At 37.8% G+C, this 17,418-nt stretch overlaps 2 protein-coding genes across 2 annotated transcripts in view; one reads left to right on the plus strand and one right to left on the minus strand.

Moving 5' to 3' along the window:
* The first annotated feature begins 3,204 nt into the window (after positions 1–3,204).
* LOC146132032 (catenin beta-1-like) lies at positions 3,205–15,142 on the plus strand. The gene is made up of 16 exons (XM_083397989.1): positions 3,205–3,489; positions 3,844–4,043; positions 4,534–4,713; positions 5,270–5,394; positions 6,027–6,228; positions 6,701–6,845; positions 8,131–8,270; positions 8,859–8,957; positions 9,651–9,854; positions 10,514–10,684; positions 11,210–11,344; positions 11,595–11,730; positions 12,795–12,913; positions 13,402–13,510; positions 13,919–14,097; positions 14,497–15,142. Exons 1-15 carry the CDS (start codon positions 3,270–3,272, stop codon positions 14,089–14,091), a joined length of 2,358 nt encoding a protein of 785 aa, XP_083254115.1. The 5' UTR covers positions 3,205–3,269; the 3' UTR covers positions 14,092–14,097; positions 14,497–15,142.
* A 1,137-nt stretch (positions 15,143–16,279) lies between these two features.
* Positions 16,280–17,418, minus strand: part of LOC146132033 (uncharacterized) — a 31,619-nt gene continuing 30,480 nt past the window's right edge. The window contains exon 22 of the mRNA XM_083397185.1: positions 16,280–17,104. Coding sequence (XP_083253311.1) covers positions 16,280–17,104 — 825 coding nt within the window. The remainder of the gene's footprint in view (positions 17,105–17,418) is intronic.

Consider the following 17,418-nt stretch of genomic DNA (forward strand, 5'->3'; position numbering starts at 1 on the left):
TTTTAGAATCGCTTATTACGGAAAATCGCTAAAGCCTTTTTTAATCCGAGTTAGTGATGATTAAAAAAAGTAGTTATAATTAAAAATTATGATTAATCTTCGTGATTAAAAATATTTTTACTGCAATCGTCTGCCTGATGGCGCTATAACGCCACTATGCCCACTCTAGCATTGCTGTCAGTGCAAAAATTCTAACGTAAAAAAATGTTCACGTAAAAGATGTTTAAAGATTTTGATTTTCAAATTTAAAATGTGATACATGCTTTATCCTACAAAAGTAGAACTTCGTTTTTCTTAACTGCACCGTTTTGTATTTTAAATCAACATGTTAGATCTTTTTTAACCTTTGTGATTCTTTTTGGATACAATGTCGTTTGTTTCCAAGTTAACACAGCCGATGGTAACCCGATTAATGTAGCCCAACGTATCTATTGTTACAAACTTTTATGAGCTGCAAACAACCGAATCCGAACTGCAGTTTTATAAACAGGTTTGGTGCTCATTTTACTCGAAACGTAACCGAAACCTGAGCCGTTTTTAGACAAATTCGAACCTAAGCTGAACCGACCTATTTTAGCAGGTTTAAAAGAGGTTCACTCCAGGCAGACATAACAGCCAATAGCTGTGGCGTAACAAACTATTTAGTGCAAGATTTTTGGTCTCATTTTTTGCCTCTAGATTTTATCTATCAATGACCAACGAAGTTAACTGACTAAGGTAAAGTTTGTTAACTTATTTTTATAAGGATCTTTATTTGGAGGGATAAACGTGAGGCTAGAAAGATGTCCGTAAGAGTGCGTAACTCTAGTTCGTAGGTAAATGGTTTTAATCCCCACAAGAACACAATCCATTTGTCTCGTCACAAGGATTTCGATAAGATTTAACTGTTTCCTTTTTTGTAAACAAAGTAATAAATCCTTCACAAGCATCGTAAAAATTCTGTCCGAGGTGTAAGAGTGCAGCGAAATAACAACATTTCGTGGTGTTGTGTCGGAAAACTAGGCCGTTTTAAACCCGTAAAACCGTCAGAAACACTATAAATAATCAATTTGACAGGTTCCACTTTGGAAAAATTGTGACTGTGTGCCACTACGCTTCACTCAACATGTTAAGTTTGCTTGAAGCACCCAAAATGCATATTGTTGGAGAATCCAACAACTACCGAAAAGTACTTTTGCTGAAAAGGTGCGAATTGTCTATTAACGATCATTTCAAGTTTCTAGAAGAGCAAAAAATATCTGTAGAGAGTGAGAAAAAGGTTCAGTTTTAACCCTGTTTAAAAAACTGCAAATGTATAGCCTAAGTTCGTTGAGCTAGTTTATCGGCGATTTTTTTTAGGGTTGCTAACAATGATTGAGGTTGTTAGATGTGTAGTGATAACAGCAGAACATGTGTCTGCTGTTTTAACCTGTTTGAAATGTGATACTATTTATTTGAACGGAAAACTAGCTCTTTTATGCTTTAATCATTAAGTTCCTATGAATTTAAAGCATTGTGTTAATTTTTCCAGCCTTTTCAGGCAAGACAAACTAAAGAAAACCCACAACTTTCAAATATAAACCAATGCAACTTTAACATCGAAAGGAGCAGACAAAAGTTGCGTTTGATATAGTCCAATAAGTCAATTTAGTTCTGACTGCCCCGGGATGCGAATTCCAGATTAATTTAATTCCGGGCAATGAAAAATTTGTACGCGCTGGCTGGCGTTCACAGCAAGCTGGAGACAGGGAGTGACGCCTTTTTCGTGGCCCATTTGACTTGGGATTGTATAACAATATTTTTTAACAGTCGATGTTTTATATTTATAGGACATCAACAGTTTTAATAAAAGTGGAAATAGGCCTACAACCCCAAATTTTGAATACTTTTTTATAGCCAAAACATTGTCCACGATATCACTTATTTGATAACCCCAGAAAAAAAAACAAGGTGCACCTTATTTCCCCAAATATTAGTCTAATGTCCGTACACATCTGTCATCTAGCTTAAAGAGTGAAAAACCGCAAAAGCTCAGTCCATGTTTCTAAAAGTGAAGAATTGGCCTAGTGAATTTACTCTGAAAGTTAGGAAACACGATTTTGATCATTTTAAATATCTTAATCACAGACATTACTGACTACACATTAATGGTTATCGCAATTTATTAGTTTTTTTTGTCTAAAAAGAGTGTTTCCTGAGCCATTAAATCTGCAATGAGTTGTTTTTAAATGCTGTCAATTTTTTCAGCAGGTTGTTTCATACCAGGCGTGAAGCGCGACATTTCAAATCGAAGTTGGGCCAGCGGCGACAAAGAAAACAGGGGTATTCGGGCAATCATTACACCCACCCCCGCACGCCACTCTTTCCCGTCCGTTTCAAGCGAAATGAATCACGCGCGCGCGTGTGCGTAATCAAGTCGGTTCGGAAAAATAAACAAGTCCCCCGTTGGTTTCTTTTATCTGCGCGTGTGTGCGGTCGAGTTGCGCGATCCGCCGAGTATTTGCCCACTCGAAACGCGCACTAAGGCGGTTAGAACGCCGCGGGGCGCACGTACACACACGCGCGGGCGCGCGCTCCGGCACTGAAAGGAGCATTGAAAGAAACAGGAACTCTTTTGTCGCACGGCGTTACGGTCGACGGAACGCTGAAGATTGTGTCACGACGCCAGCGCGAGACTGCTGGAAAAAAGGAAATGGCGACGGGGAAGTGAGTTGCTTTCCGCTGTCTTGCCCGAAGATCGCTGACAAGGTTGCGTTTAAAACCTGAGATGGAAAGGTTTCTACGTTTAATTAGTTTAAATCGCGCTGTGCAGGTGTTATGTATGTCAGGTTGAGAAATTATTTCGTTTTTATTTGGCGTTACGGCTTGAAAAAGGTGTACAGACTTTTTGTGTTAATCGTCGGCCATTACTGCGAGAACGTTTTAGAAAAGTTGGCGAGGACCTTTTCTCCTTACTTGGCGCGATGTCGTCATAAAAGACCTGAAGAGATACAGACCTAATTTGGCCTGCCAGACAAGCCAATGTCGCATTAATAAGATGTTCCTATAAAATTTATATTAAAAATACTCGATGAACGAATACAATTGCGCCTGTTTTCTTGACTAAACGTTGTCTTTATTGTGCCGATGTTTTATCGAGAGTTAATTTTAATCTAATTTTTTTAATTAACATACTAACCGTTAAGTTATCCTTTCTCAGTGTCCTATTTTCTTTTCACAGTTTATTTTATCCCTTATTTTACCAAACTGATTCTCTTGAATTTCTGTTGCTTTGTGTTGAAACGCCCGACATGGCCGAAATGATGATGAACCGTGGGGAGCTTCCTGGGGGAGACCCAAAGGTCCAGGTCCAGATGTGGAACCAGTGGGGTGACTCTGGCATCCAGTCCGGGGCCAACACCGCTACCCCGTCAATGCTCAGTGGGCACAGCAATCACGATGGAAACTACCCCGATACCCAGCAAGTTCTTGGCGATTGGCAAAGGGAATTCACTATGGACGAGGCCAATCGTAAGTACTTTTCTGTTACTACAGTTTTAGCTTAAAAAATAAAATCAATAGTTGTACTGCTCTATTTAATTTTTTTAATCTTTTTACTTAAAACTAATTTGTATTTTAACATAAAAATAAATTGAATCTGAATTTTTTTGAGGTTGTAAATTATGAAATTAATGTTATAAAGCACCAGTCTAGACTTAAGTTAAATATATCATTATTCTTGTTTATAGGTTAAACATCTTTAAGTGGAAAACTTTTTTAAACCAATTTAAATATTGGATGAAAATTGCTGTGTTTTTTGAAAAATAAATTTATTTTCATTGAACCACTTTTAGTTCTCAACACCCTCGTTCCTTTGCATTACAGAAATCCACGACCAGTTTGTTCGCACCCGAGCTGACCGCGTCAGGGATGTTCTCTTCCCAGAGACGATGATGACCGAGGATGGGACAATGCAGCCGATCCCTAGCACGCAGTTTGACCCCAACTCACCCACCTCGGTGCAGAGGCTGGCGCAACCATCCCAGATGTTAAAACAGGCAGTCGTTAACCTCATCAACTACCAGGTAATCTTCAATTCTAAAAAGAAACTGATCACTACTGGTATACGCTATAATAGTGTTCCAAAACCTTTTTCCAAAATTTTGTTTTTCCAAAATATTAAGCATAACAACAGAATAAACCTGTCAGAACAAGAAATTAATGTGTCAAACTACACTATCAGCACAACTCCTGAATGACCTTAAAAGTGGATTTTCTTTCTATTCACCTTTTGTTGCTTTTTATTCCTATAGCTTTTAAGTGTTATTCTGTCTTTTACTGGCTTGTCTAATTTTACCAAATTCACTTATCTGATTTTGTTGCATATTTACAAATGAAAATGAAAACAAATCACAAATTTGCAAAGCTATAGATTTTCACAGTGGGAAACTATCGGCCCCAAATTACTGATACTAAGAGATCGGTAAGAGAGTAATATCAGCTTTTATTATCCCTTTTGAGTGAAATCTTACAGTAACAGAATGAAAAATTAAGTATTTCGCTTGACTTTTGTAGGATGATGCTGATGTTGCCACAAAAGCGATCCCGGAATTGACCGCCCTTCTGAACGACGAGGATCGTGTTGTGGTCCAACAAGCTGCCCAAATGGTCCACATGCTGTCCAAGAAAGTGGCCAGTCGTCAGGCACTCATGAACAGCCCCGCCATGATTTCGGCACTTGTTCGGGCAATGCAGGTACGAACTTTAACAAGTGTTTCAATTGCTGCTATTTATATTGTTTTTTTTTTAAAGCAGAAATACAGACAGGATATGTAAATTAAATATTTAACATGGCACATTTGGTCAGCAATCAGCATTGTTTTTTGCCTTTGATAGGAATCTAGAATATAATATAACAACTCTCTTTTGCAGTATTCCCTTGTAAATTTGTATTACTTTGCATTTGGTGAATTTAGTCTTTATATAGTTTCAGAAATCATCATTTTTACCTTTTTTACCAAAACATTATTTAAAGCCATTTACACAAGGCAGTTTGGGTGGAAATGTGAATGCAAAATATTGAAAAATGTTACGTCATGCTTGGTTGTGAGAAACAGTATTAGAACACCTGTAGTTAAATCTAATTACAACTGTACTATACTGCTATTACCACAGCCCTAATTGGTTTGACGCACTGAAATTTTGCTTCGGGGCATTTAGGCAAATATATCTTTTGGTAGATGTGCTTGTGTTTATAAAGACTGCTTATGAAGGCTAGAGTTGTAAAACAAGCCAATAATGTTTTCTACAGAATGCCACTGACCCTGAAACCCAACGTGCTTGCACTGGTGCACTCCACAACCTTTCGCACCATCGCCAAGGCCTTTTGTCCATTTTCAAGTCTGGTGGAATTCCAGCACTTGTTAAAATGCTTGAGTAAGTTTTAATGATGTGTTTTACTATAAACAGTGTTGCCAGAAGTATTTTAATTGATTTACTAAATTAAAAGTTTTTGGATGGTTTAAAAGTATTTTAAAAGACAGTTTTTGAATTGTATTGACAATGGCATTTATACTGGTTCGTTTTCAAATTACATTCAAAAATCATTGAACGATCCAATTTTAGGTCTTTAAATACCTAGAAATTTTATTTGCAAAGCTTTTGAATGTTTTAAATTTTTTTTAAAAAATTGTGTGTCAACCCTGTATATATGAACTATTCAGTATTGCTATTTGGTTGAGTTAAGAATTTCTGTGTTGACCACATTTTGTCTCTTCAGTTTCCAGTTTTATTTCTGTTAAAAAAAAACTCCCAATAAACCTTTTAAAGAGTTAAATGGTGGAAACCAGCTAACATAGGCGTTTTTCTGCTTAACAGCCTTTCAAGCTAGTTAGAAAATCTTTTTTAGTCTTGGCCCTTATATAAGCACTTTCAAAATTGTGGTAAATTACCCAAATTATTGCAGCCGATTTTTACAAGTTATGCAATGCATTTTCATTTTCAATTATTATTATTGTTTCCTTCCTGCATGTTTGCCCATATTTATCTCGTTTATCTGTTTATTTTAGTTCACCCGTTGAGTCTGTGGTCTTTTACTCCATTACCACACTGCACAATCTCCTTTTGCATCAAGAGGGCGCCAAGGAGGCCGTGCGTTTGGCCGGCGGACTGCAGAAGATGGTTTACCTTTTGGCAAGAGACAACGTCAAGTTTTTGGCCATTGACACCGATTGCCTGCAGATTCTAGCCTATGGCAACCAAGAAAGCAAGGTAAGTAAACCATATGTCCGCAAAATCTTGATTTGATCTTTTCCAAATTGTAACAACAATTACATTATTGTCTTACAAAATCTATTTTTCGTTGCTCGACTCGATTGGATGAAAACTCTAAATTACACTTTCACCCACATGATTTTGATTTATTTGGTCATTGTACAAGTTTGTGTTATTTACAAACTAAGAGCACTTGTGTAGCAGGTCAACATCTTGCTTATTAATCGTATATTGTCTTAAAACAACCCCCATTATGCCCTCTAAAACAGTGTTTCTTAACCTTTTTGGCGTTTTTTCACCTTTTCATGAATAGCAATTCGTTCGTTAAGAGCAGTTTTTGGTTTAATACTACTCGTAGTCAAATTCAGAACTTTAACCCTTAAATGCAAATAAAAAATAGTTATATTTGCCAAATAAGGATTTCTACAGTTTTACTTTTTTCCTATCATCGATTTGCTTGCAATTTCAGCTTATTATTCTGGCGAGCAATGGTCCCCAGGAGCTGGTGCGTATCATGCGCACTTACGATTACGAGAAGTTGCTTTGGACCACAAGCAGGGTGCTCAAGGTTCTGTCGGTCTGTTCCAGCAACAAACCAGCAATTGTGGAAGCTGGTGGGTATTTTTTTAAACTATTTAAGCCTCTACAGTTTCCACCTTAAAATATGGCATATTTTTGTATCATGGTTCATACAAATGCACAAAAGGTCGTTTTTGTAATGTGCTTTTTTTTAAATTAAAAGCAGTGTTGCTTTGACCAAAAATTGGCCAAGAAAATCTCTGGATTTCTGTATAAGTTTTTTACTATTTGTTTTTCATCCTAATTATCAAGTGTCAAACATCAACTTGATTCATTTTAATAAAACGCAAGCAGAAGCTGGTGATTGCTAATTTGACTATAAATGCTAATTTGCCTATAAATGCTTATTTAGGCAAAAATAGAATAAATTAAAACAAATAAAATGATAGAAAATATATTTTATAAAAAAACATTTGTACAACTAAATACTATTTCACTAAACATTTATTGCTATAAATCTAAATCCTGCTATTTGGGATATGTTAATATCTTGCTTTGTTTACTACGCGGGAAGCTATTTGTCCATATGTGCTTCCTGTATTGGTGCTTTAATGGGAGGCTTTGGTTTTAATGACCACTTGTTAGCCTTATTTGGTAGGATGTGCCTTTCTAGTAAACGCCTTTTTGCATATAAAAAGCTGAATACTATAACACATGATCAATTTGCATTAGCAACATGCCACCTACTGTACAAAAATCAATAAATTTAACAATTGGTTTGCCTGCAGAACAGGATTTTAATCCCTTTATACACCCAAGAATTTTAGGATAGGATTATCCTGTTAGTCCTATTATGTCCATACAGCCTGTCATGGTATTTGAGTGTTGTTTTTGCAGATAAGTGGATTTTTCTAGCTATCTGCAATCTGAACCCACATAATTAGGAAAAATAAGGCAATTTTGTGTTTATATTACTATAACATAAGTAATGTTGTATAATAAAATTTTCAAATTTATTATCACAGTTATTTTGCCTTAAAGATATTATCGGCCGATATTCCGCTCCCACCATTATATCGATAATTTGGGGTTAATATTTTTGTCAATATTTTAATATAACAATTAAACATAGTTTGCCGTAAACAAAAATTTTTATATTTTTTGAACTTTACAAATTTATCTTTTGCTTTCATTTTCATGTCTGATTTAACAGAGTTTGGTTCATAGTGTTCAGCATAATGCGAAATTAACATGTGTAAAAATAAGGGTTATTATCATATGGCCCGGTGTATAAAAGAATTGGTTATTGTTATTTGTAAAAAAAGGTTATATAGGTTTAGTCTTTATATATTCATAATTTATAACATGATTTTTTCACAGGTGGCATGCAAGCTGTGGGTATGCACCTTAACTCGCCATCGCAACGTTTGGTGCAGAACTGCCTGTGGAGCTTGAGGAACCTTTCTGATGCCGGAACCAAGCAGGATCACATCGAGAACCTTCTGCAGAACCTTGTTCAGGTTACAAACATTTATTTTCGTGCATTCATATTACATTCATGGACGTGAGTTGGGGGTGCTTAGGGAGTTAGGGTGCTCCAAATACAAAAAACTTGGGGTTCTCACTGCTCAACCCCTTAATAATGATAAATCTTAATGTATTTCATTTAATGCACGCGAATTGAGACTCTGACAGTTAGTCAAACAACTATTTAGTCTTATATCCCATGATTCAATACAGCAAAATGCCTTTAGAAATGAGAAAATGGTTGCATTCCATAAAATGCTAGACTCAATTTTTCCGCATTTATCAAGCAATGAAAGTGTTAAATACCAAAAGTTGAATTATCTTACTTTACATATTAACTTAGGTTTTCATGGGGTACTAACTGACGTTATTTGTAGTGGAAAATGATTTGGCGTCTGTAATTAACATTTTGCTAATAAACTGCTTCTAGATAGGATTGGTCAGGTTTTGCTTTTTAACTCACTAGTCCTTGTAACCTGTTTTGCCTTCTCACTAAAAGCTTTATATAGCTGACGTTCACTACAGGTCGAGCTAGGATTCTTTAGGTTTGAGAAAATTTAATAATTTTGGATTTTATGCAGCTTCTTTCATCGAACGATATTAACGTGGTCACTTGCTCCGCTGGAATTCTGAGCAACTTGACCTGCAACAACATGAGCAACAAAACCAGAGTTTGCCAGGTAAGAAATGGTCTGCTACCATTTTGTTAGTAATTAAACTCTGAAAAAAGAAATGTGCTTTGTTCAATGTTGATGACATTTTAAAAATATGCAACATATTTGTGTTTTACCAATAACAAACAAAAATGCTGATTATTATTTGCTGCACACACCACAGATGTTTAAAAGCAAGGTAGCAATATTTCCAATTTTGTAATAGAAATATCTTTTCGCGACAAAGGCCACACAATCCATGAGGTTAAGGAACACTGGTTTAATAGAAAAAAAATATGCCAGTATTTTATAATACAGAGAAATGATAAATTTCCGTCACAACTCACAATCCATGGGTTGAAACACCGGTTTATTGAAAAGAAATCTGCCATTGTTTAAATTTTATAATACAGACAAATAAAAATTTTCTGTCACAATCAATGTGTTAAGAAACCTAGGTTTAATAAATAGAAATGACGCTACAAATAATTTTTCGTAACCATCCATGGGTTGTACACTTGTTTAATAAAACGTAATATTTGTAATTTTATAATTCAGAGAAATTGCCACAAAAATGAAAGTACTCTTAGAAGACCATGATTGCAGACTCCAATAAAATAATACATGAGCCGTAATAAGGGCAAGATCACAGTGGTTAACACCCATCTGTGTGCGCACGTTTCATTGAATATTCCTAAAAGACTACCCTAACTTTTTCAGGTTGGAGGAATTGAGGCTCTAGTTCGAACCGTTTTGCAAGCTGGCGATCGCGAGGACATCACAGAGCCGGCCGTGTGTGCTCTTCGTCACTTGACATCCCGTCATCCGGATGCTGAGATGGCCCAGAACGCTGTGCGCCTCCACTATGGATTGCCGGTGCTTGTAAAACTGCTCCACCCCCCGTCACGCTGGCCACTCATTAAGGTCGGTTTTACTAACCTGGAATCCTTTCTCTTATTGTGTTTTAAACGTATTAACAAATTTCAAGATATAAAGTTATTGTGTTCAACAAATATTAACTATGCTAAATATTGTGGCCTAATTTTTCGCCATTTATTAAGGTGTTTTTTGCCTAACCTAAAATTATTTTTCTTTCAAACCGGGAAAAAAAGTACTTTGTTAACTATTTCTCCATTTTTAATATTTTTTAACTTTGAAGTTTTCTTTATGAATTGCACTTGGTTAAAAAAGACTTGGTTTTCTGAACTAAAACTGAACATATCCAATTATCCATGTCAATCTTAAAAATCTTGTAAGGTTTTTTTTAGTTCAACCCACATACAATAAGACAGATTTTACAACATCTTTTACCCAAGTTTCTTTTGTAGGTAATGTCACCACATATATTTTTATTCTGAAATAAAACTGAATATATTGATGTCGACCTGAAATCTTCTCACAATTGTGTAACAGTGTTTTGGAAGTCCAACCCAAATACAGGAGACTGATTTTTACAGTAGACGTTTTTCGATTTCTTCATACCTCGGGGTCAACTGACTCGACAGCCAATTCAAATTTCTGAGTTGATCCTTAGCCACTGTGTTTGCTTATTCATAGCGACAACTTATACAATTTTTAACCAGGCTGTTGTTGGGTTGATCCGCAACCTTGCGCTATGCACCGCCAACCATGGTCCGCTTCGTGAGCACGGCGCCATCCCCCGCTTGGTCCAGCTACTGATGAGAGCCCACCAGGACACCCAGCGCCGCACCAGCTTGGCGTCAAGCCAGAGCCACATGTCGAGCCCATATGTGGCAAGTCCAGTTTTTAAATAATATATTTTTTGGGAAAGAGAAAATGTTTGGTCGCTACCTCGTAGTATTATGTGTTACCTATGGTTGTTTTACTGGCCTATTTCAGGCACTATAACTGTTTCTGCTATAACTGCTACAAAAAACTAGCATTTTTTTACAGTTTTACCATTTCATAAACACCCTGTTAAAGCGAAAACTTCCCTTTTTCAGAAATCCAGAGAAAAACGTTTTTAATTCAGTTAGAAGTTAAAAAATCACTTTCACGTTAACGTAAATTCAACTATGTATTTTTTATTTTTATGGCACTTTATCTCTCCCTTTTCCCGTTTAAATTAAATACATTACTCGATAAATCATTCTGATAAAGATGGTAAGTACTTGCATCATATCGAAACGTCTTTACCAAGATGATGTCGATTTACTCGAATTTAATAATTATCAAGCTAGATTACAGATCTGTCTATCCGTCTATAGTGTCACCTAAATAAATTATTACTATTTAAAACTTGCCGATATTATATTCAGGATGGTGTTCGTATGGAGGAGATTGTTGAAGGAACAACCGGGTCACTTCACATTCTGGCCAGAGAGGGACACAGCCGAGCAGTCATCCGCAGTCTTAACACGATTCCACTTTTTGTTCAGCTGCTCTATTCACAGGTTTGCGAGAATAAAACTTTCTGTAGATAAATTATTGTACGAATGCCGATTCCGAGAGTTTTTTTCACTGTGCTTAATTTCTATTTATTTTTTTGGTCACAAAACAACTTTTTGCCTTTACATTGCAATTTTTTAATCATTTATCTTTTTTTTAAATGATTTTATGATACCTGTACAATAATAATTTTCACCCTAATTTTCTGTCAGACGGTTCTTTTCGATTATGATTTTATGTAATTTTTTCGTTCAGGTCCAGAACATCCAGCGAGTGGCTGCCGGAGTTCTGTGTGAACTCGCTCAAGACAAGGAAAGTGCTGACATCATCGAGGCTGAGGGGGCAAGTGCTCCCCTCACCGACCTTTTGCATTCCAAAAATGAAGGCGTCGGTAAGTAGCCGATTATATTATCACTACCATTTTCTGTTCTTTAAAGTAGTTTCAATGCAAAACATAATCTCAAATTTACTGTTTACAAAGATTTTTTTAACCATAAAAGTAAAATTATTGAGGACAAGTCCCTACCCACGAAAGAGAACTCTATTGCACAGTCCAATTTTGACATGTGTGACATGTAATTCTAGCATAGTCGTACATTGTATGAGACAAATTGCCCAAAAAACAAATTTTATACTTTTTGGCCTAAAAAAATTTTGTTTTGCGTTGGCAACAGTATTGGGCGTAAAATTGGCATCGGTCTGTTTGGATTAGTTAAAAGATAATTTCGGTCTTTGTTTACTTTCACGAAAGCCATTATAAATTTAAAGCAATACCGCTGGCTTTAAATTTGTTTAGGCACCAAACCGTAAACCACCCATATGTATGTTTTTCAACAGCCACGTGCGCATTCCATTCATGAAATATACTATGTTGAACAACATATAGTGTGCGAGTTCTACAATATCATAGAATACCGTTGTCCACGCATTGGTAATAAATTGAAGCAATAGCCCTGGCTTTAAATTTCTTTTTGCTGTGTTAATATTTATGTAATTAGTCCAGAGCACCAAACCGTAAACCACCCATATGTATGTGTTTCAACAGCCACGTGCGCATTCCATTAATCAAATATACTATGTTCAACAAGTGCAAGTTCTACAATATCATAGAATAACCGTTGTCCACGCATTGAATTAATTACACCAATACCACTGGCTTTAAACTTCTTTGGAGCTCTGCTTCGTTAACTGTTCCGTATATAGTCCAGCGCACCGAACCGTAAACCACCCTTATGTATGTGTTTCAACACCCACGTGCGGATTCCATTAATCAAATATACTATGTTCAACAAGTGCAAGTTGTACAATATCATAGAATAATCGTTGTCCACGCATTGAATTAATTACAGCAATACCACTGGCTTTAAACTTCTTTGGAGCTCTGCTTCGTTAACTGTTCCGTATATAGTCCAGCGCACCGAACCGTAAACCACCCTTATGTATGTGTTTCAACAGCCACGTACGCCGCAGCCGCCCTGTTCAGAATGTCGGACGACAAGTCTCAAGATTACAAGAAGCGCCTCTCGGTCGAACTCACCAGCTCTCTGTTCAAGGACGACGGCGCCCTCTACAATGTAAGCCGGTTGACGTTTATTTGTTGAGCGCCAACAAGCCTTCAGCGGGCCGCGCGTTTACTAGTAATCAGTTGAAAATGTGGACGTTTTGTGATTTTTGTTAAAAAGATCGTATCGCTTTTGTTAACTGCGTTGATATTAGTACCGGCCTGTTGATATTTTTTGTCGGGATAGGGAATTTCTAGTTAAACACAAAAGTGTTAAATATTTTACCTCCGTACAAAAAAACCAGTAGCGGCATTTTTTCGGAATTTATAGGGAAAATCACCCCTATTAAAATAAATAATACCACTTCCAAAGTTCCGATGATAACAAACCCAAATGGTGCAATTCTCCTTTAAGTCTGTAAAATAAATCCAAAACTATTTTTAAAAATACTGTTAAAAGAGTTTACGTAATTACTCAATTTTTACCTACTCCAGTTCAACAAGTTCTAAGCATAAGCTGTCTGAATGCATCTAAACCTGTTCTTTCTTTTTTTCGTGTAGGGCGGAGACCTGATGAACATGAACCCAACCATGCAGTATGACCACACGATGGCGCCACCGCTGTCCCACCACAGCTCGGCCAGCTCGGTCCACAACTCGCAACATTCAGGTAGGCGAAAAATGTTTACTTGCTGGTAAGGCTTTGGAAAAGGTTAATTGGTCGCTAAGAATGGTCTCCATTGGAGGGATCGCGAGTGCTAGTTTTAGGCTACACTGTGTGTTTTAAGATTTTTTTACCAATTTAAAACAAGGGTGAAAAGGAGTTTCTTAAAAGAAGATTTTTCTTTCTTAGATTAAAAAAATAGCATCTTTTCGGTGTTTTTAATTTCAAAATGATGTCAATTATTGAATAATCAAAGTTCTTGAATATTTTATGCTAAAAATAAGAGAAAAACCCTAACATCGCCTGAAAAAACCTTTTTAAAAGGCACTAAAATAAAATACCTTTCGGAAGTTAAAAAAAAATTCACTAATGCAAATTCAAAAAATATCATCCCCTCCTTTTTTTCATTTTAAGCTTATCCACCACCTGAGGGCCAACAGCCAATGGAGTTCGGGCACCCCCACATGAGCCAGTCAGAATATCACCCCCTTCCAGAGCTATCCGGGGACATGGACTTGGACCCAATGATCGTCGGGGGTCAGGGACAGCCCCAGGACCAGATGTCCTGGTTCGACACCAACTTATAAATCAAGGTGGGATTTTTTGCTGTTTTTTAGGGACTTTGGTTGGGCGTGTCGCAATTTTTATCGCAGGACGCGATTTTTTTGCGACAAAAGTACTGTATGTGTGAAATCAGGACTGCAATTTGTCCAAAATCTAAAGTGTTTTCTTGATGATCTAAATAAATTTTATACTTCTCTCCAGTTAATTTAGAAAAAAATCCTAAGCCATTATATTTGATAATATATTTTTATTACTATTTAATTATTTGGCTTAAAAAAAAAAAGTAAAGTTGTTTCAGATCTTTTTTTAATACCTTTTGTGGTTCTGTTTGGGATTTTATTAAGGTCATTAATATATAATATTTTTGCCAATTACTGTGACCTAAATATGTTTGACTGGTTATTAAATTTTAAATTGCCGTTTTTCAGATGATGAACCGTTTTAACCTTCCATCAATCATGCTCGAAATACCAACCAAAATCTTGATGCTTTATCGGACACATTTTTTTTACCAGTTGCCAATTTCAAAAAACAAGTTTTTAATCGATTTTATTGATTTCGGCTCCGCTTTCTAACAACATCATGTAACTTGTACATAAATACATGCGTATACCTGCTTATTTTAGCGCGCAGCAATTGAGAAATCGTGTTTTTACCAGCGCCCAATATGGTACGCATTGCGTTCGTATTTCGACATGTTCGCTCAAAAAGGTGCCGTTATTTCGTTGGAAAGATTTTCTTTAGCCGATGGACTGTGAAAAGATTTTACAAAACAATGGTTTCAATGGTGCTACAACCAAAATGAGAATGGTTCGACTGACCAGCGACGGATTTTGTTTCGCTTTTTTAAGGAAAACTAAATGTCAATGGCCAATTAGTCTGTATATACCTCTAGGTACCTTTTCTACCAGTTTTCAGTCAGTAAACAGTGAACTTTGTATTTTTTTGAAGCTACGTGCCGGCATTGTGTGTGCTTGTTTCGTGTTCTAGCCTTAGCGACTTTCGTGCCGTGTCGTCGACTTTTTAACAACCCCAATAATAAACTGCTTTGTACAGCAAGAGATGTGCCGGATAGACTGTGTATTGTAATTATTGTAAAAAAAAAGGCTGTTCCTTACCAAATCTATTTGGTTAGATAAAGCTTAAAATATCGTTGACTTCTAGGCAGTGCTGTAAACAAGTACTTAAAAACACCCAGTCAAGTCATTTGAAACAACTTATCAATTCCCACTACGAGTCATCAAGTTGCCAAGTCCAGTCATCATTCAAAAAAGTCTTCAAAATCACCCATGGAAAACTAATCGATTTTCATTAAAATTGAGACAACTTTATTTTTTAGTAATAAATTTTAACCCAAGTCATTTGACCGAAGTCCTAAAGTTTGTCCAAAAGATTCTTAAAGTCATTTTACCGAAACGACTTCAGTCCTGTCAAGTCCTTTGAAAACCGTTACTAAGGTATTTACTCAAATCGTAACAACACTGCTTCTATCCTATTGTTTTTCTACCTCGAATACGTTTAGCTTTAGAGTTGACTGAAAACCGTTAATAACAAAGCGACCAATATTAAAAAGTACTCTTGGTCATCGGGGAAAATCTTCGTAAAACAAAAGATGTTCGTCCAGATGAATACTTATGTAGTCCTTTGTATTGCAGCAATGTGGTTACGAGAATACTAACGCTGCGTAGAATCTTACAACCCAGCTCCTTAACTTACAGAAATACAATCTTGTTGTTGTCTGGTCGTGTTATTTGCACCAGAATTGTACGCTAAAATCGGTACAAAACGACTAAATAGGTCGCGAAAACTAACCGCGAGTGAAACACACTAGGAAACCTTAAACGCAAGTCAAGTTAGGTAAAACTAAATATAAAATGTTAAAGACTTCTATCAAACCACAACTAACAGTATTTCACCGATATTGCTCAAAAACCTGTAGGTCGTACGTGTTCAAAAAAACAAACAGAGAATAACTCTGGTCTTAAGTAAACACCGTCTACCCTACAGTAACTGCAGACACATAGCGAAGTAGAAGTAAGAAAAGAGAGATCAAATGTAGATCCTTAAGAAAACAGGAACAGCAGTTTTATTGTCCACCAAAATCGATTTTCAACTGTAGTTGGATGCTGAATCTTATGATGACGTCATATTTCGGACCGCACAGCTGGACAGCGTGACGTCACAAAGCGACTCACGTCATAATGCACCACGCTACAGCTGAATGGTGGGGCTGTTGCTGATATAGCCGCTCTCGTTGCCCCGGCCCGCGTTCAGGGGAACCCCCAGGCGCCGTTTGCGCCAGTCATCGTCCAGGTCGTGGCACGACCCCCAGTGGTCGGCGTCGCGCCTCAGAACCGACACGAAGCCGTCGTGCCCCCCCTGCGTCCCCAGGAACCCCAGGCCCCCGACTCCGTTGCTGTTATGCGCGTGGTAGAGCCCGCCGTCTAGTGGCGACAAGTCTGCGCTGGGGAGAAACCGATTGGGGGAAAGTCCCCCGCCCCTGGGCGGACAGGAGTGGGAGTTGGCGCGCAGGTGGCCCGGGGGCTGGGTCCGATGGGGCCGCGTTGCCATGGGCGACCGGGGCGGTTTTTGGTGAAAGTTGGAAGGTCGCGTCAGACCTTCGTGATTTCCAGCGATTTCAGCGTCCATATCGATATCCACGAAGTTGTCGACCCCCGACGGTGACGTCAGCACGCAGACCGGCGCGTCGTTCGTCATCAGTTCTCGTGACGTCATCGCCGACGCGGCCGGTTTGCCGCCCGGCTCGGGGGAAGTCCCGCTTCGGCGCGCCGGCGAGAATCGGTTCTGGCAGGAGTTGGACTCGCCCGGCAGCCGGTAAGCGCGAAAGGATGACGTGAACTGTACGTCACCACCGCCACTCGTGACGTCACCGCTATGCGGCGCTGATGACGTGGTCGACCTGTTGCGAGGGGACGCGTCGGGGAAGTTGAGCGAGTTGACGGAGGAGCTGTTTCGAACGCTTTCGTTGTAGAGATGCGACGAGAGGCGTTGGACTTCCGCGTTAAGAGTTGCAACCTGAAGTAAGCAGGAGGTTAAAAAAAACAAAAAAAAAACATGTTTCATGTTTCTGCTGTACGTGCCCTGACGATCACCTCATGTTCGGATAGTTTGGTTAATGGTATTATTTTAAAGGATTCCAGTGGTAGAAACAGTAGCTTATTCCAATTTCTCCAACGATGTATCCTAACACACGAATCAGCCTCGACAGCGATACATTTATAGATGGTACTCTATATATGTTCTGACGAACTACACATTTAAAAATCTTTCCGATCAAAGTTTAGAAACCCGAGGGAAATACAGGGTCATATTTTTTTAAAGGAATATAT

The sequence above is a fragment of the Ascidiella aspersa genome, chromosome 9 (assembly GCF_963924565.1).
Source record: "Ascidiella aspersa chromosome 9, kaAscAspe10.2, whole genome shotgun sequence".
NCBI lineage: Eukaryota > Metazoa > Chordata > Ascidiacea > Phlebobranchia > Ascidiidae > Ascidiella > Ascidiella aspersa.